The sequence below is a fragment of the Marmota monax genome, unplaced genomic scaffold (genome assembly GCF_021218885.2).
Source record: "Marmota monax isolate L192 unplaced genomic scaffold, Marmota_monax_Labrador192_F-V1.1 WCK01_AAM20220418_F8-fsc00007, whole genome shotgun sequence".
Taxonomy (NCBI): domain Eukaryota; kingdom Metazoa; phylum Chordata; class Mammalia; order Rodentia; family Sciuridae; genus Marmota; species Marmota monax.
The window spans coordinates 12,779,148-12,805,986 of NW_026692781.1; the positions used below are offsets into that span (position 1 = coordinate 12,779,148).

Sequence of the window (26,839 nt, forward strand, 5' to 3'; positions counted from 1 at the left end):
AGACAATGATGACTTTGAAATACTATATTCTTAGAAAGTCATCTACCTTCAACTGGAGGAACTTCCTCTTCTTTAGGTGGAATGATTCGTCTTTCTTCTACTTTCTTAGGCACCTCAGGAACTTAAAAGATATTGATTTTTTTAGGCACTTAAAATGCAAGAGTTGAAGAAGAATACTTAAAGATCAAGCTTCCCATTTTTAACACAAGAGAGTAGATATCACAACACACATGCACAGATGAAACACTGATATTTCACAGAATTAGTTAATGAAGAAAGGATAAAGAGGTTTGTGGTTTAAGACTAAGGATCTATTAAAGGGATATTTTATCTTTTATTGCTGGACCCACTTCTTTCTTAGGAAGAACAATGGGGAAATTGTTGAAATCAGGGACTGATTTCTTAGTCACTTCTGGCTCTTTAAAGACTTTATTTTTTATTTTTGAAACAAACAAACAGAGAAACAACATAAAACACACCAATCAATGCAAAGAGCAAAACTGACATAATACCCACAAGGGCACAACAGAGTCACAATTAAAGAATGTCAGAACAGACCACAGAGTACAAACATGTATGTTGAATGTCCTGGGTGGATAGCACCACAGTTCAACATGAATGCAGCAAACCTATCCCTGGAGGGGATGGTATACCTTTGGCTGGAGGAGCCACTGCTTTCTTAAGGCTGGGAGGAGGCGCCTTCTTTTCTGGTTCAGGTTTCTTAGGTACCACAGGCACTTTAAAGATATTATTTTATAATTTCAGTTTCACAAAGACAAAGACAAGAGACATAGCAATAATACACATTATGTTAATAAACACCAAACAGGAGTTTTGACTTTTATGGTTGAAGGAGAGAAAAGACACTGTGGAATGTTCTCGGAGATGGGAGTACCTGGTGCAGGAGGAGCCTCCTCTTTCTTGGGAATGACCACTTTCTTCTCTGGTACTTTCTTCTTGACCTCAGGCACTTTAAAGACATCATTTCATGATAAGAATTTGTTTTGAGGGACAAGAAAGAGAGAAATCAAGAAGTCCACACACAAAAAGACCAACATACAACTGTTACTTAGGACACAGAGTGATGCAAGTTGGGAGTGAGGGTTTTCAGAGCAAGGGATCAGAAACCTATTTGGTTCTCTGAGGACAATGCTATCATTTCATCATTAAATTTCACTAATGATTTATTAAATCACTATTTATAAAACATTTCTGAATCATTAAAATCCAATAAAGACCAGCCTTTCCATTTCATTATACTAATATATATTGCCCGATAGAAGGGTTGTTTTAAGTAGTGATGCCAGGACCTTTTGTAGCAAATAACATTGGGTATTAAGGCATAAATATAACCATTATGTATTATACTAGGACCTGGTTTAATATTTCAAGTCTGGATTCTATTCATTCAGTGATGGGGTACTTTTACACTACATGTGTCTTCACAAAAATATCTGAGCCCACTAGGACTCATATTAGTATCACTATTTTTTTTTTAAATATTTGTTTTAATTAGTTATACAAGACAGAAGAATCACTATTTTGGGGGAGAGGAAGTTGAGGCTCAGATTGGTTAAAGAACTTGCTCAGAGGAACAGAGCAGGTTACAAAGTACAAGCTAGCATCAAAACCTGCTGGACTACTATTTACACATATGTATGAGAAAACAAGCCATTCCTCTGTTTTGATAAATGCATTAATCTTTCTTTTCCTTTTCATCCCCATGTTATAAAGGCACATCATATAATGAGTGAAGGATGATTTAAGAATATTTATTCATTATATTTTTCAGCTAAATTTTTTTCTATAGAGAATTAAGCTTTGCAAAATATCTACATGAAAGATCAGAACTCCTGTGGCAGTTTTGGGACAACACTTCCTTTCATCATTGTTCTTAATAAACATAGTGTACCAAGCACACACGAAAAAGTAACAAATATCAGTGCCTTGAACAGTTTTCGAAGTGGAAGTGTAGCTGCTCACTTTACAAGTTTTCCTGAAATGCAGTTCCACCATAATCTATCTGGTAAAGTGATGGTGAAGAACATGTATGTGATTTGGGGCGGTGTACCTTTGGGAGGTGGTGGAGGTTCCACTTTTTTAGGAGCAGGAACAGGGACTTTCTTCTCTGGTACAGTTTTCTTTGGCACTTCATGCACTTAAAAACATTTCATTTGAAGACATTAAAAACCACATGTACAATGTTGTATATAAAACAAAAAGACACGCAACAATAAGACCACAAACAATTAATAACCTTTCATAAAACAAACATTTAAAAGACACTCGGATAATTGACAATAGACCATGCAGACACACAATTAGAAGAGGACTTGTCTGGAATGTGTCCTAAGACTGACATAGTAGAAAACATACACAGTAAAGTATTACAGATAAAAGTACAGATGAACAAAATGATGGAAAGACAAAATTCAACACAAAAGAGTTCTTGATTCCAAGAAGAGCAGCTATACCTGGCGCAGGTACTGGCACCTTAGGTTTAATTTCTGGAAGAACTTCCTCTTCTTCAGGTGCAACTTCTTCTTCCTCAGGTACAAGTTCTTCCTCCTCAGGTATGAATTCTTCTTCCTCAGGTAGAACTTCCTCTTCCTCAGGTAGAACTTCCTCTTCAGGAACAATTTCTTCTTCAAATGGAACTTCCTCTTCCTGAGGCCGAGCTACAGGAACTGGGACTGCTTCACGTTTCTTTGTCACTTTAAAGATATTTATTCAATTGCACGAGCATCACTTTTGTGGACAATATTCATGATAATGTGACAACATGAAAAGCAAATATTCTGTGATCATAAAGCAACAGCTATCACCAGCATACATATCATCAAGCATTAATTATAATTAACGAGGGTGCATAACACCAGTTAATTTTCCTTTTGGCCCTGGTTTTGTTAGAGATTAATTTACCTTTGGGTGGTGGAGCTTCCATCTTTTTCAGAACTGGTGTTGGTTTCTTTTCTTCTGGGATGACTTTCTTTGGCACCTCTGGCACTTTAAAGATATTATTGTCTTTAAGAATGTGTTCTATTAAAAGTCTTGCAAATAGATGTAAAAAAGAATCATAAAATATTTGACTTATATATTTAACTAGACAGGTGCCTTTTAAGAACACGTTAATATTATGGGAAAATTCACATAGGAATATACATAACCGTGAGGTTTCTCCCTGAGTACTTTAAGTGATGAAATGATGTACCTTTTGCAGGTGGAGCCTCTACTTTCTTAGGAGCAGGAACTGGCACCTTCTTCTCAGGCACAGGCTTCTTGGGCACCTCTGGCACTTTAAAGAAATGATTTAGACAAAAAAATTATGTAAAATAAAAATATTGAGTCAAATATAGTTTCAAAAAGATTAAGACAAGGCAATGAAAGTATGAGAAAGAAATTCCAAGAAGTATTTTATTTTTTAAATCTTTTGTTTTCCATAAGGAAATGATAAAGAGCTGCATCACTAAAAAGCAGAGAATTAAACCAATTACTTTTTAATTTCTATGCAAATAAGAAATTAAAGATAATTATGGCTTTTCAAGGTCATATACCTTTGGCCGGTGGAGGTTCCACCTTTTTAGGCACTGGTACTGGTACTTTTTCCTCTGGCACAGGTTTCTTGGGCACTTCAGGAACTTTAAAGACATCAGATATGGTTAATGTCATGTTTTTCACCCATAGCTAAGAATCCAGAAATTTTAAGACTTTAATTGAAACATCACAGATACTGTAAAAATCTCACTGAAAATAGTAATTGTCACAAAACAAAGGACTGGAAAGACACAAGAGTTAAAATAGAAAACACTAAATAAAACACGGATTAGTGATAAAGACAGTACACAATGCCTGGTAAAGAATAGCTGTGTCCATTTTGATACTGCTAAAAGAATTTATTTTACACTAAGAACTTTCCACTAAAGAAAAAGAGCTAAATGTTAAGCATAAGCATGCTTCAATGGCAAAATTCAGAGAATACATGGTAACCTGCTGACTTCTGAGTGATCTTTATCCTGGCATTAATGTTATTAATAATGTCATGGGGGAAAGGATTGCTATGGCTCACCACGTTATATATACTACATAAGTAAATTATTAATCATTCCACTGATGGATTATAAATAAATGTACCTTTAGCTGGTGGAGGCTTCTCTTTTTTAGGAATAGGTACAGGAACTTTCTCCTCTGGCTTCTTAGGAATCTCAGGCACTTTAAAGACATTATTTATTGTTAAATTCTAACTATGAGTAAAAACTCATCTATATAAAGCATATTTAATGCTTTTCACAATAGAGAATAAGATACAAAACACTTTTTAGTCAGAAGAGAGTTAACTATTTAAGAGGTAACTATTTAAAAGCAAATTAAGTCTCCCATATATATGTCATGTGAGTGGTTGGTGGTATACCTTTGGCTGGTGGGGCTTCCTTCTTTTTGGGAACAGGAACAGGTTTCTTCTCTTCTGGTACAGGTTTCTTGGGTACTTCAGGCACTTTAAAGATATTATAAAGAATTTTGGAAATGTTGCAGAAAAGATAAAAATGTGAAAAGCACCTGCAGTTATCATACTTAAGTATCTTTAAAAAAAAGTCTGCTTCTAAAATAAGCAGAATTGGTCATCAATACTAAAAACCCCAGAATTCGACCAAGCCAGAAACCTAATCTCTAAAGACACTGCTGCATATCCCTTTTCAGGACATATCATCTACCTTTGACTGGTATCACGGGCACTACTTCCTCCTCAGTTATGAGCTCTTCTTCTTCATGAATGTACTCCTCTTCATGAACATACTCCTCTTCATGAACATACTCCTCTTCATGAACGTACTCCTCTTCATGAACGTACTCCTCCTCCTCCTCTTCTACAATATATTCCTCTTCATGGGTTTCAACCTCTTCTTCAAAGGCAACCTCTTCTGGTTCTCGTTTTTTAGGCACTTCTGGCACTTTAAAGATATTATTTTTAAGTTGGACGTTTTCCCATTACTCAGCAAAACTAAGACATTTTAGGAACACAAGTCCATTTATAACAAAAAAAAGAGAAGGCTTTATCTTTCTCACCAAAGGATTTCACACAGAACTGAACATGAATTCCACAGCAAAGAAGACAAACAGTACATTAAAATAAGTGGTATTAAGTACCTCTAACAGGAGGTGCTACTTCTTTTTTAGGGGCTGGTACTTTTGCTTCTGTGACAACCCTCTTGGGCTTCATGGGCACTTGAAAAATTAAGTATAAGGAAATTTTATGGTCAAAAACAGGTTACCCAGCCAATAGTAGATTTGTTGTACTCTAAGTAGATAATTTTGTATCAATCTCTGATGTAATAGTTATACAATTATTCATCTATAAAAAAATTATGTTTTCCATGGAAAAAATTCTGAGCTTTATAGAAATGAAAATCTACAGAAGTAGTCAAGTGTGAGGTAGCAGAGTCCAAGTGTAAAATGATGTTTAGTGTTCAAGTGTCTCTGCTCATAAGAAACATCCTTTATTAAAAAGGTACATATATTCCTGGATAAATGTACTTCTTGATTTTACACAGAAGTTACCTCATACTTGGCATAAAAGCAGGAAGATATGTGACTGGACATTGAGTTATCTTTTATTTTTAATCTTCAAAATAAATTTGGAATGAATAAACAGTTATCAAACTTTGGTGAATATTATTATATCATTACATTAGTTTAAGTATTGTAAGAATATGCCAAATGGTACCTAATTTCAAATCCAAACATTCTATTTTCTACATATCATAATTACGTGGTAGGACATAGCCATTGCATAAGAGGCTGTGGATCTATTTTGAAATAATTTTTCTTTTTAAACTTAACATTATGTTCTTATCCTGAATTTACAGGTTTTTACATCCAACATCCTCCTAACAATATAGGAGACACAAAAATGACAAAGATAAGCAAAACATAGTTACATTAATGTCCAAAGAGACATGATAAAAGACCACACTCTAGGAAGGAAATCATTATACCTTTAGCAGCTGGTTCAGTCACCTGCTGTTTTTCACGTTTGGTAATTGAAATGTGTATTTTTTCTTCAACAACTTTCTTTGGCTCTTCAGGCACTTTAAAGATATTAATTATTAAAGAGCATTAAAGCTAGTCCCATGAATATTATGAAATAAAGATACATGAAAAACTGAAATGTAAGAATCAGAACCAGAACAGTACACTCAGTGAAACAGAAAAAGAGACAAGATTCTAAAACACGGTCACAGTCACACAGTTGTTTTGGCTAGATATTACTCTGCAATATACCTTTGGGCGGTGGAGGTTTGAGTTTCTTTGGAATGGGCACAGGTACTTTTTCTTCGGGGACAGCTTTCTTCGGCACTTGAAAATATCAATATTAAGAGATTTAAAAACCAGAACCAGAGTTTTCAAGAGTTAGTAAGAACAAAAAGTTAAATACCGTATACAACATAATATTCCCAAACACATGATTTGCACACTATCACTTGAACACATATTTATAGGGGACAGACAGACAGGAAACCAAATCATTCATGACTGAGAGTTTTTCTCACTCTACCTTTAGCTGGTGGGGCCTTTGGTTTTGTGGGAACTGGTTCTTCTTGGATACGTTTTACTGGAACAGGCTTCTCGGGTTCTTTAAAAGCACATACAAGGTACTTAATGTTAGACTTTAGAGCATAAATCAAAAATACTTCTTAAAAGGAATCAATTAAAATAGTTCATCTTTTACCTACAGTGCATGCATAGCCTCAGAGGTGCAGTTAGACAAACTCTGAGAGACCTACAACTTCTATTACCCTTTTCTCCTGGCTCTGTACTTCAGGTAATTATAACTCATTGGTATGTATTAAATGCTCATTTACTTTAAATAGACAAAATCGTGACTGAAACTCCTCCATCTATAATATTGGTTTTTAATGCCAACGTGTAGAACTATGAAGAATGTTCTCAGAGTTTGGTCACAAAACATCAGAAAGTAAATGAGTGAAATAACACTTATTTGTTTCAAAATTCTAGTAGGAATGTGTTCTATGAGTAAAACAAATTCTTTAGAACTAAAACTATTTGCTTGCAAATTTGGTCTTCATTGGGTAAAACAGTGCTTTGTCTGTCTTTACTTTGGAAGTAGTTGTTACGTTTGGATGGTGGGAACCCTGAGGGTAATAAAGCCCCCAAAGAAGCTTAAGATTCACAGAGATTTTTTTTTCCCCAGACATTATCCAAAAAAGAAATATTCTGAATTTGCCAAATGAAACAAAGTTCTTTACAAATTTCTTTGGCCATCCAAAGTTTTATCCTGTTCTAATGGAATTTGCATGTTTTAATGTGGTTTGGGATTTGCAGTTTTGCTCATACCTGTGATATATTCTTCATGCTCTTTATATTCTTCATAATGTTCAAACTCACGTTCTTCATATTCTTCATATTGGTCGTATTCTTCTGTTGGTTCATACTCCTCATATTCTTTATAATCCTCATATTCTAAATATTCCTGGTAGTCCTCATCCCGTTGTTCTGAAACAATTTCTTCTTCTCGGGTGTAAGACCATTTTTTCTCTTCTGTTACCATTACTTCTAGAATAATATTGACAACAGGCAGCATTTTATTTGAAGCCCATTTAGGGATGATAGAGACCATGCGTTTGGTTTCATTCCTTTGGGCTATTTCCATGCACTGGTTATGGGAGCCCCTGATTATCCTCTACTTGTCAAGACATCATAAAATGTACATTTACTAATGGTGATTTCAAACGTCTGAGTCCCTTACTTTAGTCAACAATGAGCCAATAAAGTATGAGGACTAAAATTGGGACTTAGTGGGCAAAGAGTCAAACAGCTTCATGCTTTATGTTATTTAATCAAAGCATAATATACCTTTCGCGGGTCGAGGTTCTCTCTTTGGAACTTCAATGGACACTTTTTCTTCTTTAACAGCTCTTTTTCTGAGTTCAGTCACTTTAAAAGAGTAATTTATAAGTAAATGGCAAGATTCCAGAAATATATATGTTAAGAGGAATTTTATACAAGTAATCCAAGGATGAAGACAGCCATAATGGTGCTCATTAAAACTTTTCATTTAAATGGCAAAAAAAATCAATAGGCTTGGAAATAAATATAGTCAAATATACTTAAGAATTGGTTTTTGTCTAAGCCACTTAGTGCTTCAAAGATAATGAAAAACTTTAGGAAGCTCAAGCAGAATTTACAAGAGAGTTAACAAAAAAGACAACAGAAATAATGACTAAGCACAAGCATTAAAGAGAAACGTGTTACATCAACAGTTTCTGCACCTCAATTCTTTTTAAAAGCTCTATTGATACAGTGTAGAAAATTCAAGATTTAAAATTTTATCAAAGATTGACACATAAACAAGCATTTAGGCAAATGAGTTTAGCAAATGGACAAATAGACAAATTAAAGGACAAACACACTTTAAAGAAAACTATATATTTTGGGGGAGATTCACATCATTTTAGGAAAAAAATACTTTCTGGTCTCAGAATGTTTTGTTATGAAATAGCATACTTATATTTCTTACTTTCTAATATGTATTGAAATAATTTTCTCTAGTGATACTAATTCTACTAGGATGGTTTCAATAACTAGATTCTTAGTTTGATTTCTTGAAGGAGTCAGTATACCTTTGGCTGGTGGCTCCACCTCTCTTCTGGGTTTGAGTTTGGGAACTTTTTCTTCTGGGACAGTTCTCTTTGGTTCTTCTGGCACTTTAAAGATAGATTTCGCTTTAAAGAATTGTTTCCCTCATTCACACCACAAAAGAAGACAACCATACAGTAGTAATGAAAACATGAAAGACTCAACATGTTCATTATTTCAAATGTCAAGTGACAATAACACCCACAAGAACCCACACCCATGACCAAAGCACTTAGGAAGGTGGGTGAAGACAACACTATTGGTGTTAGAAGGCTGATGTACCTCTCGCTCTTGGAGGCTCCTCTGTTTTAGTTACAGCAACAAGAACTTTTTCTTCCTGGGTAATTTGCATGTGTCTCTCAGTCACTTAAAAGATAATTTTAGGATTAGGGAGTTATATTGTTTAAAGTGGAATTTTTAAAATATATATTGCCAGAAAGTACTGTCATTTTAGAAGAATTTACAATGCACACACAACACATCACAAGTCAGTAGGATTCTACTCAAAGACGAGGCAATAACACACCACGGCCACCAACAGACAATAAACTCTACACACAAGGTGTGACCCAAAGGACAGCAACTAGAGAAAGAAAGACAAGACTTTAAAACTTCTCATTTTGTGTGTGTGTATGTGTGCTGGGGGATTGTGTTTACCTTTGGCTGGGAGAGGTTCTTCTATCTCAACCACTTTTTGAGGAACCCTTTTTTCTGGGACTGGTTTCTTTGGTTCTTCTGGCACTTAAAAGACATCAGGTAACATGGTTAAATGACATGAAAAGCACTTCCACTGGCACATTCATTTTCTTATTCTTGCTATACAAATTTGAAGAATGTATCAATTAAGATAAAGAAAGAGAGACAGGCGTTATTCAAGAAGAAAGCAAAACACAATATACCTTTGGCTGGTGGCACCTTTTTAGGAACTGGAGCAGGAACTTTCTTTTCTGGCACAATTTTCTTAGGTGCTTCAGGAACTTTAGAAATATTAGGTTTAAGAATATTAGTTTGCATTACATTAAGAGGTGACATGGTTTGGGGTCTTAGAACTTACTTTTTGAAAAGATCACACACACACACACACGAATGACTATGCTCAAGAAAAATGTTCAGATCTGTGCTGATGAGATATGGGTGTGCCAAATAGAGGCCTTACTGTGTGAACACAAACAGTCCTGCGCTTCTCTGGGAGACATTGTACCTTTAGCTGGTGGAGGCTCCTCAATTTTAGCAGGAACTTTGGGTTTCACTATAATTTTCTTCTCCTGCTTCTCAGGCACTTGAAAAGATTATAAAATATACTTGTAGAAAATGTGCAGATTTTTTTACAATAAAAATGTAAGAAATCTTTTTCTTAATCATGCTATTTATCAATATTTGCAATACAGAGGATAAATTGGCTATAAGAGAACAGAAAGAACAGAACAAACTGACAGAGAAATAAAATTAAGATTTCCATATACCTTTAGCTGGTTCAGCTTCCACTTTCTTAGAGATAAAGTGTAGCTTTTCTTCCACAACATATTCCTCAGGCTCTTCCATCACTTTAAAGACATTAATTTTAAAGAAGAAAAGCTGAAGTGTTTTTGTGTTTAAGTTTAGCTGTGATTTATCATTTAAAAGGATAACTAAAATAGAAAAAGTTTAACACTTGCAAAGTTCCTGATTGTTTCCATTTTAAATACCTAAAGGATATTTAATCAGAGCAAACACCTTAGTAAACAGTATGGGAACTATGTCTCATTAATTTAATGTTCAAGTATATCATAAAGATAATAACACTTATATTCATAGGAATAATAGGACACATATAAGACAATAAAAAACGCTAGTGGAAAAATAAACAAGAACACAAGATTTGAAGGGAACTTGCAAAAATAACCCAACACTCTAGGTTTGAAGGCTGCAGGACAGAAACATACACATAAGGATTTAAAAGTAACTTGCAAGATATTTTATGCCCCCCTTCCCTGCTTTGCAGGATAAGAATGGTGACTTTTCAGTTTATGTATATAAATTAATTACAGAATAGAAAAGTCTAGTGAAAAACACATCAGCTCTTTACAGTGAAGGTAAACCTAATGGGCCACCCATCTTTTAAGCTTAATGAAGACTAAGAATATCCTAGAGTACCTCTCCTTTACCTAAAGTCTGGAGTAGTGAAGAACATTTATAATCTATACCATCAAAAATTGAAATCAGATCCAGGCAACAAGAACATTTCTCATGTGTATGTCATGTTTGGTTTTCTAGATACTTCTGGAATGTATGGGGTCCTCTTCAAATTCACTGGATTCCTGACCATGCCCACCATTATGACCTTTTCTGGGAAGTATAATAGAACTAGCAAGCTTCTCTTGGGAAGTCATACCCCATCCTGTTCTGTCCCAAACCATTCCATTTAGACTGTGCATACTGAATTTCAGAGGAACTTTTTTTCCAAACAGAGAAAGCAGGTGTGGTGTACCACCTTTAAATTAACTACAATTTAACTCTTCAATTCACCAAGAAGAGAGTTGACTTGTTAAGAAACTTATTGGTTCCATTTTAAAGCAGAGCTATTCTAGAACTTTCTTGGGACATTTTTATTTTTATTTTTTGGATATATAGCTTCAGTAAGAATGTTGGATTGTACTACTCCTATCTTAATTCACTGAAAGGGTACTCCAATAAAATAAATTCACAGCTTAAATGATAGAGAACTAGTATTATAAGGTGCAGGAACATCTGAATAACAAGTCAATCTGATCACAGATATTACATAATTATTTTCTCCATATGTGCAATAAAGGAAAGCCCTTTGAGTCAGTTTCAGATTCATGAATATGGCCTTCATTTCTGGAAAGTAATGAGGTAATTAGTATTTTATTGTTCATTTTACAACTGTGATTCAGGACATATTAGTAACTTGTGCAATCAATTTAATGGGTGGTAATTTGCCTTTGTTAATGCATAGAATAGAATGGCATAGAAAATATAGAAGAATATCATAAGTATATCACATATTATAAGGCTAATATTGCTACAGTGTTTCAGATACATATGTGTTTGAGAGAATACATACATATATGTATTATTGTAACATAAAATACATTTCAACTGTGGACCAAAAAAAAAAAATTTTGACTACCAAGGTGAAGTTTATGCCAGTCTACAATATGGAAGCTGAGTCCTATCTCATGAAATTTAATTAATTTTGGGCCCTTTTCTCTTATATAGCTAAGTAAGAACAAGAAATATGATAATTTTGTGTAATGCTCCTGAATCTTGTGTTTTGAGTAAAAGATACAGTGAATGAGGCCCATGATGTTCATTGAATCTGTGTCAATTTTTGGTGTGACTTTTCATTAGTCTTATAAACTGTGAAAGACAACATCCAGACTCCAGATCATCACTAGAGTGTCTGTGTTGTTTACCTTCATATTCAGTAATCTCCACTTCCTCCTCCTCCTCTTCCTCTCTTTCCTCTTCTCTATAGACTGAAACAGACACTCGTTCCTCTTCTTCATAACTCCATTCCTCCTCTGCAGATATGTTAAAAGATAAGATTAAGTTTAAATTCAGCATGCTGAATACCATTAAGGGCATCCATCACTAAAGATGGATGAAGGTTCTTGTACTTGCTGAGGGTCATAGTACTTCTTCATTACAAGAGGGAGAGAGCTGATTCAAGATGAGGGACAGAACAGCTCAAGACTGAGAGGGGTATTAAAATTATCTCCAGGTAGGGCCACTTTTAGCACCCATTCACTTCCTTAGAACGATTCAAGATCATTGTAGACATAAAAGAGGCAATTCCATAAGGCTATGACAGGTAGACACATTCCAATATTAATACAAGGGAAGTAACTGGTCAGGACAATCCAATAAGCACATCTGGAAACAAGACTCCAAGGAAACACAAAAAGACCTTCCTCCTTCACTTGGATTATGTACCTTCATGCCGCATGACGTCCACTCTCTGAGGAACTGCAACGGATATTTTTTCTTCACCAACAAATCTTTTTTCTTCTACAACAGTTTTCTTAGAAACTTCAGCTTTAAGAAAGCATTAAAGTTGAAGTTTAAAACGCAAGAATTTTAACAATTCTCTCTCTTTAGGGTTTGGGAAGATTTGTACAGTACACTACTTTCATTAGCAAAATGGGAAAACAAATATGGTGAGTATACATTTACAAAAGTCTCGGGAAGCAAGACAGAGGGTCAGTACAGGAAGAGACCCAACAACAACAACAACAACAAGAATTCACATGCTATACAATTTCTGACAGAGGATGGAGACAAATCCTACCTCGGGGAGGGGGAGCTTTCTCAGCGACAGGAACTGGCACTGGAACTTTCTCCTCTGGGACAGGTTTCTTAGGTGGAGCTGGCACTTAAGAAACATGACATACATTTAGAGCTTCGGTGTTATCTCACTGAAGCCCCCCACAAAACACAGATAGGCAACCACCATACACCTGGATCACAAAACTGACAAAGCATGGTTAGCTATGACATACGCTGTATAAAGATGGCTCTTGGAAAGATGGAGGGACAAATACCTTTTGGTGGTGGAGCTTCTTCTTCTTTCCGAGGAACAGGTCTTTTCTCTTCAGGAACTCTCTTCTTTGGTATTTCTGGCACTTAAAGAATAGTACTTAATTTTAAAATGTTCAACAAGGCCCAACAGATAGGCATCATAGAACGGGCAGGCCCATTTAAGAAGGCATGCAATTAAAGAAGCTTCAAGGAAAGACAAGGTTATTTCATGGAGATGGGATGAAGTACCTGCTGGTGGTGGAGACTCCTCTCTTTGAGTAATGATAGTTATTTTTTCTTCAGTGACAACTGTCTTCTGTACTTCAGGAACTTGAAAAGACATTTTTTGGAATTGACTTTACAAAGTAGCTAATGCACTTGTTTTATAAGAAAATAGACAAGTTAGACAGACACCCTTGTTGAAGTCTCACTCACATAAAACATTCATTTTGAATTAAACTAATTCAATTAGCAGCCAAACACGAGATGTTTTGCACACAAGACACAGGAATGGGACTGCTGTTCTAAGCAAGTCACCCTACCTTTAGCTGGGGGCGCTTCCTTTTTCTTTGCCACAGGAACAGGAACCTTTTCTTCAGGGACAGGTTTCTTTGGCACCTCTGGAACTTAAAAGTTTTAAAACAGAAAATTAGTTGAAACATGAATACTTTCACCAGGGGGCACAAGCACACCCACAAATTTTTATGAAAGCTTGTTAGGGAAATTTTTATGTTATAGATTATGCATCAGTGAAATACTGCAGAAAATTAAGCTAACTACAACCTTATAAAGGTTATAAATAATGTCACAAATATGGCCACTGTCACAAATAATGTCTTAGGGACATTTAGATTCAGACAATTAGAAATGGATTATATAACAGAAAGGTGTGTGAGTATATAATTCATCCTTTACTTATATATTAGATTGCTTTTGCAAAAGACAAATCAGTGATTACAGTGTGTAGATACTGTATCTAGAAAACTATTCTTTGTACCAAGAAATCAGGTCCACAATGGCAGTGGGTTTAATTTTAGACTAAGACTAAGAAGTAACAGAATAACTGTATCTATATAACTTATTAACCCCCATTTCTGGTGATATTTTCAGGTATGCTTGTTGTGTATGCAAAGTTTGGTAAAAACTTATTATAGATTAGGTCTCTTGTTCTTATATCTACTGTGACAATGATCTGTGTATAAAATATTGTGGATATGTGCATATCTGTCTTCCTCTAAGGACTCTATAGTTCTGAATGAGGTCTCTTACAACAAAAAAATATTTAAGGGGGTTTAATTGATCTATTCTAAGCATTGATGATGGTGACTTTTTAATCAGAAGATGAATTTTAACAGCATGCACTATTGGCAATAATAGTACCCGTCTTACATAACATACTGGCAGCTTTTCTGAACCCCTACATTGCTACTCTTGCATTTGTAATTATCTTGGTATAATTACATAGGGATGCATCTTTATATGTATATCATGTTTTATATATAAGCAGCATTTATACATATGCACATGTTACTATGTGTGCTTGTTTGGATAAATGAGAGATACCTCTGTGTCCCCTTCAGGTGTGATCAAGTAATTTTGGTATTAGTAATGGTTTTGTATTTAAGGATAAGATAGTCAAAATTATCTTTTTAGTGGTTTAACCTGTTTTTTTTTTTAAAAAGCTTCAGAATTCTGAATATTTTAGAAAGAGACAAGCAAATTTCATTCAGGAAGAAAATGTAGAAACATTGGGAGGTCAGGCAAAAAAGGGATACTATTCAAAATGCAAGACTTCAATAGGCATGGTTCTCCTAAATTGGATGATGTTGAATTCCAAATTTCTCAATAACTGACCAGGTGTGTATAGTTGTACCTTCAATGCCCCAACAGTGCCTTTATTCCTATCCTATTCCTACCTTAGGAATGACAGTAGATGAATCTGACATAATTTTCCTATGTACATATATGAAAATACTCAAGTGAATTCCATCATCATGTACATCCATAAGATCCATAAGATTGGGGTCCTAATTAGGGTAAGATATAATCTATGTATGTGTAATTTTATCAAAAAGGATTCTACTGTCACGTATAACTAAAAAGAACCAATTAAAAATTGTGTCTCTTATCACTCTTCCCAAGCCCCCAAACACCCAAACCAATAAGAAAATAAGTAATTGTTAATATACCATAGCAGCACATTTTTTAATAAAAACATCCCTGTATAAAAATACACAAACTAGCTACTTAGATAACTGCCACATTTCTGAAAATAATGAAATTCAGTTAATATCTCAAGAAACATGGTGAAAATAAATGTCAAAAAATTTCCATGTTTGCCACTACTGAAGATTTGTTATTATTGACACTTAAGAAGGGTGGCCATCACAAGCAGCATTGTGTTAGTCTTTATCTACTTGACATTTACTTGTGCCAAACACCCTCCATCTCCTCCTATTCATTCAAAAGGTTTTCTTGAGGAAAAGTCATGTACACAGGAGACGAAAGGGCTTTTTTTCCCCTAGAAACAGGTCTATAAAAGACAAGTTTCACAAATATTTCTTCTTTCTCCAAGAGATGGAAGATATTAAAAATTTAAGATAGCTGTTTGATATAGTTACTTCTTCTAACAACATTTTTTGGTGGTGCCTTAGGAGTACTCAATATTATAAATAATGTACATCAAGGAGGTACAGCCCCAAAGCTGTCAAACATTAAAAACAAGCATCACGCAAGAGACAAAATTGGAAGACAGCACAGTGCAGTTGAAGGTGGTACAAAGCAAGGAGCTGGTGTCTGGGGCACAGGGTCTCCCCATTATCAGTTCTGTGTACCTTTTGGGGGAGCAGCAGGTTCCTTTTTCTTGGGTACAGGAACTGGCTTTTTCTCCTCAGGCACAGGTTTCTTGGGAACCTCAGGAACTTTAAAGATATCATTGTTGAAACAATGTTGAAAAGTCTAGTCTCCTTCTGAGACATTTAAGATTACATTAAAGCATAAATCCTCAGTAATAGTGTAAGAATTTAATGGTAATTTAACATGCTCTACTTCTGATAGAAAGAAATGCTGATCACATTAATACTATGTAAACATTACAAATAGTACACAAAGAAAAGACCCAGTTAGTAGGGCCTGGTGTCTAAAATGGTTTTTGATACTCATATAACACAACAAATTAATGAAACTGACACACAGAATTAAAACATTACAGATGCTACTTCATTAATACACAGGTTTCATAGAAAAATATACAAGAAGACAGAAGTTATAAATTAATTTTTCAAAAATATTATTCTACCTTTGGGTGCTGGGGGCTCCACCTTTTTAGGAATGGGAACAGGGACCACTTCTTCTGTAATAGCTTTCTTAGGTGGCTCAGGAACTTTAAAAGAAATGTGCCATATTTGAGAAATTAAGCATTTTGACAAGGCATACATTCTTGCAATGCTTAAAGAGTAAGTACGCCCTTTTACGTCAGCTGAACGCAAGAAAGTGATACATCAGAAACCAGGATCAATGGAGATGGCTAAACGACCAGATAACATGATGGTTGTCACCTGTAACTGTTGGAGCCTACAGTTTGGAGCACCCCTGCCTCTGAGGTGCCAGGTTCTGTTCCTCAGAGACAGCTTTTGAGCAACATCAATAACTTTGAGGATAGTTTTTTTTTGTTGTTGTTTTTGGGTAGCAACTTTATAAGGCAGTTGCATGAGAACAGTTGCATTAGATTATCTAAGCATTTTTTATTTTTTATATCATAAATACTTAAAAGTTTGGCTGGAGAGCGTGGGTGGAGCATTGGCTTACAACAGTTACTCTATCTTCTAATTTTTGGTGGTATAAATTCTGACATGCTGGCTAATGTGACTTCATTGTCTAGGTGCAGCAGGACACCATTATATAGTATTTCTACCACAAAGAAAATAAGTGCAAACGACCTCAGAAACACTGATAATCATAAAATGCAGTGAAATAGGAAGTAGTAAGTTTAAGTATCTATTAATATGCTTTGAATTTATTTAATTGTACATTTATAGAATTTAATTTTTAATAATGGTGATAGAAACCCACTGACTAAAAACTTCCTAAAAATTTAACCACAGGCTGAGTGTGAGCTGGCTCTGCTACATCTGAAGTGCCTGGTCATTAGATTGTGAGCTTCCTGAAGCAGGGAGCAGCCTCGTGTTTTTTGTTCCTCTCCTGTGGGGTTCCCATCCCCCATTATGTCCTGTGTACAGTTATTGAATATTATAATATTCATTATTATTATGGTTGTGTGTACACTATGGGGTTTATACCAACTTTGAAAAGATCTCAAACTTAACATGAAGTACTAATACCTTTAGGTGGTGGCTCAATCTTTTTGGAAACAGCAACATGAATTTTCTCTTCAGTGACAGTTTTCTTTTGCACCTCCGGAACTTTAAAAAAACCGTATGTTTTAATTACTGACATGCCATGTTGAGAGTGGCAATCGCAGTTTACAAAGAACATGGAAATAAATTACAAAGAACATGGAAATAAATTAAAACAGACAAATGAAAACAAAAAGGGTGACAGAGTTACAAGAGGACAGAAAGGCCTACAAGATCACAAATTAAATAAGAAGAATAAACATCCATTTAAGATTCTTCCATTTGAACCCCAAGTTCAAATTTGACTTATACCTGTGACTGACACCTCCTCCTCTGTGTGAGAAGCAAAGAACATCTTTTCTTCTGAAATGACCATCTTCTTTGTATGCACGGCAGGTACTTTAAAGAGAGTATTTCACATTAGTATTTTCTTTTTCTAGGACAAGACATCAGATGAAACATATAGATATTACATTATATTTAGGTCTTTGGACATGGATTGAATGGGTTAATATGAGCAGTTGAGAACAAATTTAGCTTCAACAAGGAACAAATCATGTTTTGATCTAGAGCAATATACAAACCATGCAGCCTTTCAAATATTATTAAGAATCAAATAGACACAACTTCTTCACATACAACACAGTATTTTTCTAAATCCATTAGGGTCTATTCATATAAATGAGAGGATGGGGAATATTATATGCAATGGAATATATTGCATATTAAAGTTAGAAAACTACTCATTAAACACAAACCTTCCTTAAATTAAAATGTAATTTTTAAGCAAAACTAAAAGCAGAAATAGAGGATGATATTATTTAAATTATGCACATGTACAATTATATAAAAATGTGTTATATAAAAAATGTGCTATTTTGGAAGTGACTTGTGAGTTATCTAGCAATATATGTACACATATCCATATGCAAAACTAAAAATGCTTAAAACTGGTAGCTGAAAGACAAAGATGTGTACCTTTCACTTCAATAATTTCTTCCTGTACTGGAGTCCGGGAAGGTATTTGTGGAACAATCTTCTTTGAAACTTCGGGTACTTTAAAAATATGTACAAATATATTTGTATTGTGAAGGATATTGCTTTGGCAAAAATTTAAAAGTACCTTAGTTTAGATGATTATATAAAGAACTAACATGAGTACATCAGTAAACAGATTCCTGGTGTACATGATGCTAGGAATGTTTTAAATGATAATACCTTTGGTGACTTGAACTTTTGCTTCCTCCACTCTTCGAGAAGTCTTTTCAACTTTTTCAACTACTGGCTTCTTTACAACTGCAAGCATTTTAAAGAAATTGCAGTAGTTTTAGAATTTCTACTAAAACTCTCTCTCTACACACACACACACGTATATATGCATATATATGCATTATTTTTTAAAGAGAGAGGCAGGTTTGGTGCTCTGAACCTTAAGCACAAGTTTCTGTGCTTAAATTATGTTGGTTGTATTTATTTTAAATTTATCATAACATTCTTTTTATCGTCTGTTTCATTGAATGAATTAGATATAAATTATTAAAAAAAAATCACTAACAATAAAGCTTAGAGAAGAAGTTGTGCCTATTGGATTGAACTGGTGATTCATACATCTTTGCCAAACAAGCCATGATAATGGTGTTGATGCTCTGATCTATTTAAATAATTCCAGCTACCTACCTTTAGGAGGCGGTGCTTCTTTCTTTTCAGGCACTTTTGCTGGAATTTTTCTCTCATGTGATTCTTTAATAAAAACACAGGATAAGTAGGGAGGCTTAAGTCATTAAGTTATAATAGTATTAATTACAAATGAGATAAAAGGCATACATCATTGTGAAGATAATCAGGTTAGGTAGCATATTGCTGACATGACTCAGTGCTGGTTTCAAAGCAAAATCAAGAAGAGATACAGCAACACAGTGCAAGTTGGAAGTCCTACACTGGAAAACAGCACTTGGAGCTTGAAAACAGGACTAATTGATTCAGCCTATAATGTCATGATCGTAATTCAAAGGATATTCCTGTATTAAAGATGAAGTTTTCAAAGATTTCTGATCTTAAGAAATCTAAGTGCTCATTTCATCATTGCACATTCACGTAGCACTGAAAATACAATGAGCTGAGCAAAAAAGAGGAAAAGAGTGCCCAATTTACACATACCTTCATAAACCTCCTTTTGAACTTGAATGACTTCTCGCTCTTGGTAAGTCTCTTCCCAATCTTCCTCCCCTTCATCATAACCTTCTTCCCTTTCATAGTATTCTTGCCCTTCTTCAAAGTCTTCTTCCCATTCCTCGTGAACTTGCCTCTTAGCTTCTACCTGGATCTCTTCGTAGTCTTCATCTGGTTCTTCGTAATAGGGTTCTTCAAAGGGCTCCGTGTACGGCTCCACTTCCAATTCATCATAGGGCTCTTCCACAGACTCTATGAAAAGTCTCTTCTCCTCGTAGACTGCCTGCTTTTTCTCATACACAGCTTGTTTTTCTTGCTGAACCTCTTTCTTCCTGGAGATGGTCATTATTTTTACTTCTTCAGCCTTAGAGGATACATCAATAATTTCTGGAGCTAAAATAAAAATAAATAAATAAAGATAATAGTAGCATATTAATTATATCCATCCAACTGCTTTATTAAATGAAAATCTACACAGTCAAACATTATCAAGTACCCCACATGTTAGCATTTATATTGATAACATATTTTTCTCTGCATTGGTAATCTATTTTTATGAACTATGATACACAACAGAAAGTATCAAGATATACTCTACTCTTGAGGGGGTTTTCCAGTATCAAAAATATGGACTCAATAAATAATATCATATGCATACCTCTTCCATTGTTTTATGGGAACTCCAGTTTTCGGAACCCCCTAGTTACTACCCATGGAACATTTTAATATTTGATAATTTAATGGAATTTATATTTAATGTTTCTGCAATTAATATTTATTTAAAGTTTCAATTATTCTTGCAAATGCGTTTCTTTTTGAACCTACATTATTTTACCATCAATTATGACCCATTAGTTTAATAAAGACAATATTTAGAATTATGCAAACAAGCCAAATAGTTGTTTTTGTATAACAGATTTTAAAAGAACTTTAAGACTAGCATAATTTATGTAATCCTTAACGTTTGTATTAACTGCAACTAAAAGCCCTTCCCTTCTGTCTCTCATTGCTTTTCTCCCTTTGGCCATTGCATAGAGGAGCTGAAAGTATAACTGGGTTTCTTTTACTGGGATACGGAGCAGTATGGAATAGCCATTATTTCATTTTAAGATTATTTTTATTTGTATTGGTGCATTATAAATATACATAATAGTGGGATTCATTATGCCATATTCATATATGCACATAATTTGATCAATTTTATTCTCCACAGTGTTCCCTTTTCTTTTCTACCTCCCTTCCCCTGATCCCCTTGTTCTACTGGTCTCCCTTCTATTGTTGTTATTTTAAAATCACTACTTTATAATTATATATATAAAGTGGGATTCACTTTGGTATATCCATACATAGACATAGCATGATTTGGTAGATTTCATTCCCAGAACTTCCCCATGCACTTCCCTCCTCTCTCCCTCTTGACCCTCCCTCCTGTATTCTACTGGTATTCCTTTTATTTTTGTGAGATATCTTTTTTAACCTCCCTACCCCTCCCCCCTGCTAGCTTCCAGCATTTGGCCCTTGATTGTCTGAATCTGACTTATTTCACTTGGCACGATGTCCTCCAGGTCTATCTATTTATAAGCAAATGACATAATTTCATTCTTCTTTATGACTGAGTAAAAGTTCACCACATACACACATATATACCACATTATCTGTTTTTCTGTTACCAGACCGCTGGATTGGTCTATAAATTGGCTGAAATTGTCATTATTTCTAACGTTAATTTTAATGACAGATGAAATTCTATAAGTTTACAATATGCTAGAAACATAGTATTTAAAAATAAGAATAAAGAGAAATGCGAATCTTAGGAATAAATGGAATAACAATTTCTTTTTATTTACCTTTTGCTGGAATTAAGGTAGTAGGAGGCGGAGGCTTCTTGGGAACCTCTGGGACTTCAAAAACATAAAATTCATGTTTATTTTTAGATTATGTATTGTTTAACATTCCCTAATTTTGTGCATTATTATTAATCATTTGTATGATGTATAACTACTAATACACCACACCTACCAGGAATCATCACATACCTTTATAGTTTCCAGGTCTAGCTCATTAGATATGCTATACCACGCCAGATTAACAAAAAAGCACCACAGAGACTGAAGTCTGGCTCTAATTTAGACTTAAATCTAAAATAATTTAAATGTATACCAAATACAAAAGGGGTGTTTGATATGTCCAGTGCTTCATATGTTCATGAAATATATGAAGGCTTTTTGAACTTCTTATTCCACAACATTCACAAGTGATCACTCAGAAAAATCTGAGTGATGAATGCCTTGTGCTCCTGCATTCTCCTTCTTTGAGGAGGTGCTGTACTTTAATCTTAGTCAAAATGGTTAAAACTGTTCAAATTAAGTTATGTAAATGTCCTCTTCAGTACCTATTAGGATGTATTAAAGTGATTTGATTGCTTTTCCTTCAAAAAAGTATTTCAGTTTAAAAAATCCTGTCTTATGACTAATACGGTCTTATTCTTTCTCCACCTCCCCTTATTTAGGATTTAAATTTTTGAGGCAAGAGAAAAACATTATGACTACTTTTTGATTAATTAATTACAATACCTTTAGGTGGCGGTGCTTCTTCCTTGGGCTTTGCAACAACTTTTTTGGTATCTTTCTTCACAGCCTTTTTGGTCACTAAAAAATAAAAATAAAAAAATTCAGATAGATGTCAGATACAAAGTATATAAAGTAGAATGGTCTCAGGGAATTAAGAAGTTTATCAAAAAGTCTCAGTTTTTCATATGTTGACAATACCCAGAGAGTCTGAACATTAGTGTAACATGCTTGTTTCAGAAAAATCTTGGATTTGTAAGCAAAAAAAAAAAAAATGTTTTGGAGGGAGACAGAATATGTACTCTGATCTTGTATTTTCACTGGTTTTGTTCCTGATTGCAGTTTTCAAAACATGGGTAATGGATTTAAGTGATATTATAAATGGAAAAGGTACATATGTTCATCTTTGTTTCATGTAGGTATAAACACCCAATCTTTCATAAGGAAGAAAGTAAGTGGATTGTTGAAATTGAAGTCCTCTGCATGATACATGTCTGTGACTTCTTCTTTGTGTTGCACAGTTATACCTTGATCATGGTTCCTAAGAGCACTGGATCATGGCCTCCAGTGTTCATGAATCGATAACTCTCCTTTAATTTTTAAAATATGAATTAACCTCTCAGGTTTCATGGTGGGTACTCAAACTTAGCCATGTTGACACTATCATTCAAGGACCAGATCATTCATTAAAATAATGTTTATTTTTGACATCAGAAATATAATTGAAATATGATTTATGATTTTTTGATTCTTGTTTCTCCTTAGTACTACTAGTAAATGAAATATATTTAACTATGTTTATATAAATTGTAAATAAAAGTTTCTCTTAAGAGATTGTATTAGCATAAGACAGTCTTTTTAAACTGAATTTCCTTTGAGTGGCTAAAAATAGCTCAAGCATTAGATATCATTTATCATGAGTTTTATGAGACTAACATGTCAAACTCTTGAAAGTAGTATAGTATTAATGGCTCAGTCATGGAAAAATAGGACTTTGACATGTAAAATTTTGTTTCTAATCATTCTGAGAAAAATCTGGCAGAAATTCTGAACTGTAACTCTAGAAAATCCCAGGATATGTGTTGTCTTAGTTTGGTAGCCTTGGCATACAAAGAGTACGATTTCTTAAGTATTTAATACATAAAATGGATGAAATGGGTGATTTCACGGTATACCTAAGAGCTCATGCCTTAGGTACCAAAAAAAAAAACCAAAACAAAACAAAAAGTCAAGTCAAATATGTAAAGACCTTCTAAATCATTGTGTATGTGTGTGTATGTGTATGTTTGTGTGTGTTTCTGGGCATTGAACCTAGGGCCTTGCACACATCAGGTGAATGTTCTACCACTAAGCTGTTCCCCAGCACTTAAATCAGATATTTGTAAAACAGTGGACTTTAAAGAGAAGTTAGCATTAAAACTGAGAAAAAAAAAAACCAAACCATAATTTGCAATTTTACTAAGTAGCACTTTTTTCCCTATAAGCTGCATAAGAAAATGGTTTCCTTTTTGTTGTTTGTTACACATAATTGGAAAATATGAAACAAATTAATTTTCTATTAATGTTTAAGTAATTCCATTAAGACAAAATATTTTAATGGTAAGCATAATGTTTGGTTTGTCTAATGATTTTCAGAGTTTTAAACAAATATCTTGTACATTTAGTCAGTTACTACTTGAAATAATTAAATTTCGAAGGCAATTTCATATCTTGACCACTAGAGGGAGAACATGTTATAGTAAGCAACATTTTCAGTGCCGGTTATAGTGAAATTCTGTATTTTGACATTGAAATGGTTGACATATAATACCTTCAATACGTTTTGCTGGTGGTTTCTTTTCTTCAGGTGTTGGTAGTAAAAGAGGAATAGGAGGAGCAACCACAGGAGGGATTTCTGAAGAATATAAATGTCATCATCAGTAATTTATTTTCATTTCCTGTTTCATGTGATATATAATAAAAAGTCTCATGCATTTCTTTCAGTACCTCAAAGTTATTATAGTTCCAATTTATCAATCAGCACAAATAGAACTAGCATATATTTATAACTACACTTGCTTTGATGTTTTTGTAATTGCACTGTGAATACTACGACAGGAAGTGTGCATTGTGATTCTGCTGCAGTTTGGGCATTGGTCATTTCCTAGTAGTAGAATGTTGCTGCTCCAAACAAGCCTAGATGTGGAGGTGCTTTCTGGGTCTTACCTTCTGGTGGTACTGCTCTGATAGGCATAGTTGGGATTGGAACTCTGGAGTCGGGAATATCTGTAAAGGGACATGTAATGATAAGCACAGAGGAACTGAGAACATTGGTATTTATTAGTTAACTAAGATGTGTTTGATTATTAGGCATTTCCAACAGTGCAATCGAACGTTAGTGTTCTTTTTGTAAATGATCCTGGATATTAGTTGAATGAGACCTTGTTATCTCTAATTTCCCAAATTCACAAAGTTTAACATTTTATTACTTTATTGACAATTATTTTCTGAATAATATTTTACTGAAAAGAGAGACGATATTTTCTGCATTTTTGTTTGGCTTCTGTTTTTTGCAAAATCACCCTAAATTTATTGTAAGCAAGGATTGATTTTAAAAAAATAAAAACTTACCAGGAGGCTTCAGCTCAAGTTTGATTTCTGCAAAAGAAAAAAAAAATGGAATTTTGTATTTAGAATTTTCTGGGTGGGGTATTTGTTTTAGAGATTGCAACAGGGTTATTAATTTTATGCTTTCACCTTTAGTTGTTAAGTAGAGCTCTGCTGTGCTTCTTGCTTCGCCTCTTGGCTCTAGTCGAGCAATTACTGAATAGACACCTAGAGAGAAGAATCATGAAACTTGAGTTTTCTGGTACCTTCCAAATGACTCCTCTTTAGTTAAATATCTAGCTATCTTTACTTATACTTGTATTCTAAAAAAAGTATTCTACATAAAATTATAGAGTGCAAGTGTATACAGGAGTGGAAATATATAAAACAGATGAGGTTTGAATTACATATTCACTTTCAACGAAATTACCTTCGTCATCCGGGGTCACATTGTGGATGGTCATGTAATGGCAGCGACCATCATTCCTAAAGTTGTATTTCTGGCTCTCAGTCAGTTCTGTTGGTCCTTTGTACCATGTTACGATGGCATCATCAAAGGACACCTCACACTCGAAGGTGGCAGACTGATGCTCACTCACCACGATGTTTTGTATGCGCTTTGTAAACTGAATTGGCTCAGCTGTTTAAATACAAAGGGAATTCAAAGTTAGAGTATGTAGAGTGGAGTCCCTTTTATACTGTGCTTTTTATTCAATATTTAAAATCTCCATCTTTTTATCCAATTGTGAAATAGTAGAAGAACGCCAAAAATGTAAAACAAGAACAAAATGCTCTTCGTGTCAATAAAAATCATCCCAATTCCTCAGTGCATTCCTATAGGATCAATGTAGGAGACTATAAGGAAATCCCTGAGAGTCCTTAAAATATTTATATGGAGGAAATGCTATAGGGAGATTATAAACCAAAAGTTCATTTCAAAAATATTAGGGAGATGGGAGACGTAAATAGAAGATAAATTTGATTTTATTCTATAATTTATTCCTCTGTGGAATTCTTTCTTACCTTACTGAAATAATTTTCGCTATTCACAATCTCACATGTATAACTTTCCCTGTGAGATAATTTCAACTCAATAAGAAATCTGTACTTCTAAATTTAAAAGAATTCTTTTTAGAGTTTGGAAATGTGCTTTCTAAATATATATGGGCAGATACAAAGGAATCAACCCACTGAGGATAGAAATAGTGTTTTTTAGAAGAACATCCTGGAGTGGAGGGTCCTTCTCATAAATTTTATCTGGAAATCTGGAATCACATGTGTAATATTATCATGAGCATCTTATTATACATAGTACTCTGGTGAGCTATTTTCATTGAAAAGTTATATTTAAAATATTCAATCATTTAAAAAATGACATTAGCACGTTCAATTGGACCCTTTAATTTGAAAAACATTTAAAAACTTTTAAATTTTAAAATACAACCAGGCATTGATATTCATTGTCAAGTAAGTCAGAAGAATAGAAATGTTTATGTAAATAAGATGTCATATAATTATTTTCAACAAAGAAGATCACCAACAGATGGACATAGATACTATTATTATAACACATTTTTTTTTCTCAGTGGAGTTTGAGAGTGTTTTTGTAAAATGCTTACAATTTAATAACTAGGAAATAAATATTATTGATCTTAAATTTTGAAATTTCATTTAACTTCAGAGATTCAGAAAATTGGAATATGATCCTCAAATCAAGCAAGCATTGTTGAAAAATAACTACTTAATGGCATCATATATGTTTCTGATTTGATCTATAAAAATTTATATGGATAAAATAACATTATGTCCTATCAACAAAATATCAATTCCTAGACAGGAGTCTTTAGATTCCTAGCCATGACACTTATCTTCTCCAAGATTTCTTTCTAGGAATCAGAATCACTGATATGAGAATTATGAAATTTAGACTTTAAACAGAAATAACCTTTGAATGTCATGTTTCAGTCTAGATTAAAATTTGCTTCTCGT

At 34.1% G+C, this 26,839-nt stretch overlaps 1 protein-coding gene across 50 annotated transcripts in view; it reads right to left on the bottom strand.

Annotated features, from left to right (window-relative positions):
* Ttn (titin) overlaps positions 1-26,839 on the bottom strand; it is a 266,741-nt gene that overhangs the window by 138,556 nt on the left and 101,346 nt on the right. For 23 of the 50 annotated variants that reach the window (XM_058580253.1, XM_058580254.1, XM_058580267.1 and 20 more), the window contains 34 exons: positions 25,281-25,490; positions 25,001-25,078; positions 24,875-24,901; positions 24,470-24,529; positions 24,075-24,158; positions 22,271-22,345; positions 21,545-21,598; positions 19,686-20,090; positions 19,206-19,268; positions 18,747-18,824; positions 18,507-18,584; positions 17,841-17,927; positions 17,514-17,594; positions 16,472-16,555; positions 16,008-16,094; positions 13,716-13,799; positions 13,423-13,503; positions 13,197-13,277; positions 12,944-13,027; positions 12,589-12,690; positions 12,069-12,176; positions 10,116-10,196; positions 9,854-9,931; positions 9,552-9,629; positions 9,310-9,393; positions 7,870-7,950; positions 7,351-7,569; positions 6,551-6,628; positions 4,409-4,492; positions 4,132-4,209; positions 3,555-3,638; positions 3,212-3,295; positions 2,923-3,006; positions 47-121 (listed from right to left, as the gene is read on the bottom strand). In XM_058580253.1, coding sequence (XP_058436236.1) covers positions 47-121; positions 2,923-3,006; positions 3,212-3,295; positions 3,555-3,638; positions 4,132-4,209; positions 4,409-4,492; positions 6,551-6,628; positions 7,351-7,569; positions 7,870-7,950; positions 9,310-9,393; positions 9,552-9,629; positions 9,854-9,931; positions 10,116-10,196; positions 12,069-12,176; positions 12,589-12,690; positions 12,944-13,027; positions 13,197-13,277; positions 13,423-13,503; positions 13,716-13,799; positions 16,008-16,094; positions 16,472-16,555; positions 17,514-17,594; positions 17,841-17,927; positions 18,507-18,584; positions 18,747-18,824; positions 19,206-19,268; positions 19,686-20,090; positions 21,545-21,598; positions 22,271-22,345; positions 24,075-24,158; positions 24,470-24,529; positions 24,875-24,901; positions 25,001-25,078; positions 25,281-25,490 — 3,279 coding nt within the window. Of the gene's footprint in view, positions 1-46; positions 122-895; positions 971-2,474; positions 2,715-2,922; positions 3,007-3,211; positions 3,296-3,554; positions 3,639-4,131; positions 4,210-4,408; positions 4,493-4,709; positions 4,774-4,842; positions 4,947-5,142; positions 5,221-5,990; positions 6,084-6,276; positions 6,352-6,550; positions 6,629-7,350; positions 7,570-7,869; positions 7,951-8,636; positions 8,721-8,934; positions 9,019-9,309; positions 9,394-9,551; positions 9,630-9,853; positions 9,932-10,115; positions 10,197-12,068; positions 12,177-12,588; positions 12,691-12,943; positions 13,028-13,196; positions 13,278-13,422; positions 13,504-13,715; positions 13,800-16,007; positions 16,095-16,471; positions 16,556-17,513; positions 17,595-17,840; positions 17,928-18,506; positions 18,585-18,746; positions 18,825-19,205; positions 19,269-19,685; positions 20,091-21,544; positions 21,599-22,270; positions 22,346-24,074; positions 24,159-24,469; positions 24,530-24,874; positions 24,902-25,000; positions 25,079-25,280; positions 25,491-26,839 lie in introns of all 50 variants that reach the window. The other 27 variants (XM_058580279.1, XM_058580247.1, XM_058580278.1 and 24 more) reach the window with 23 other exon arrangements.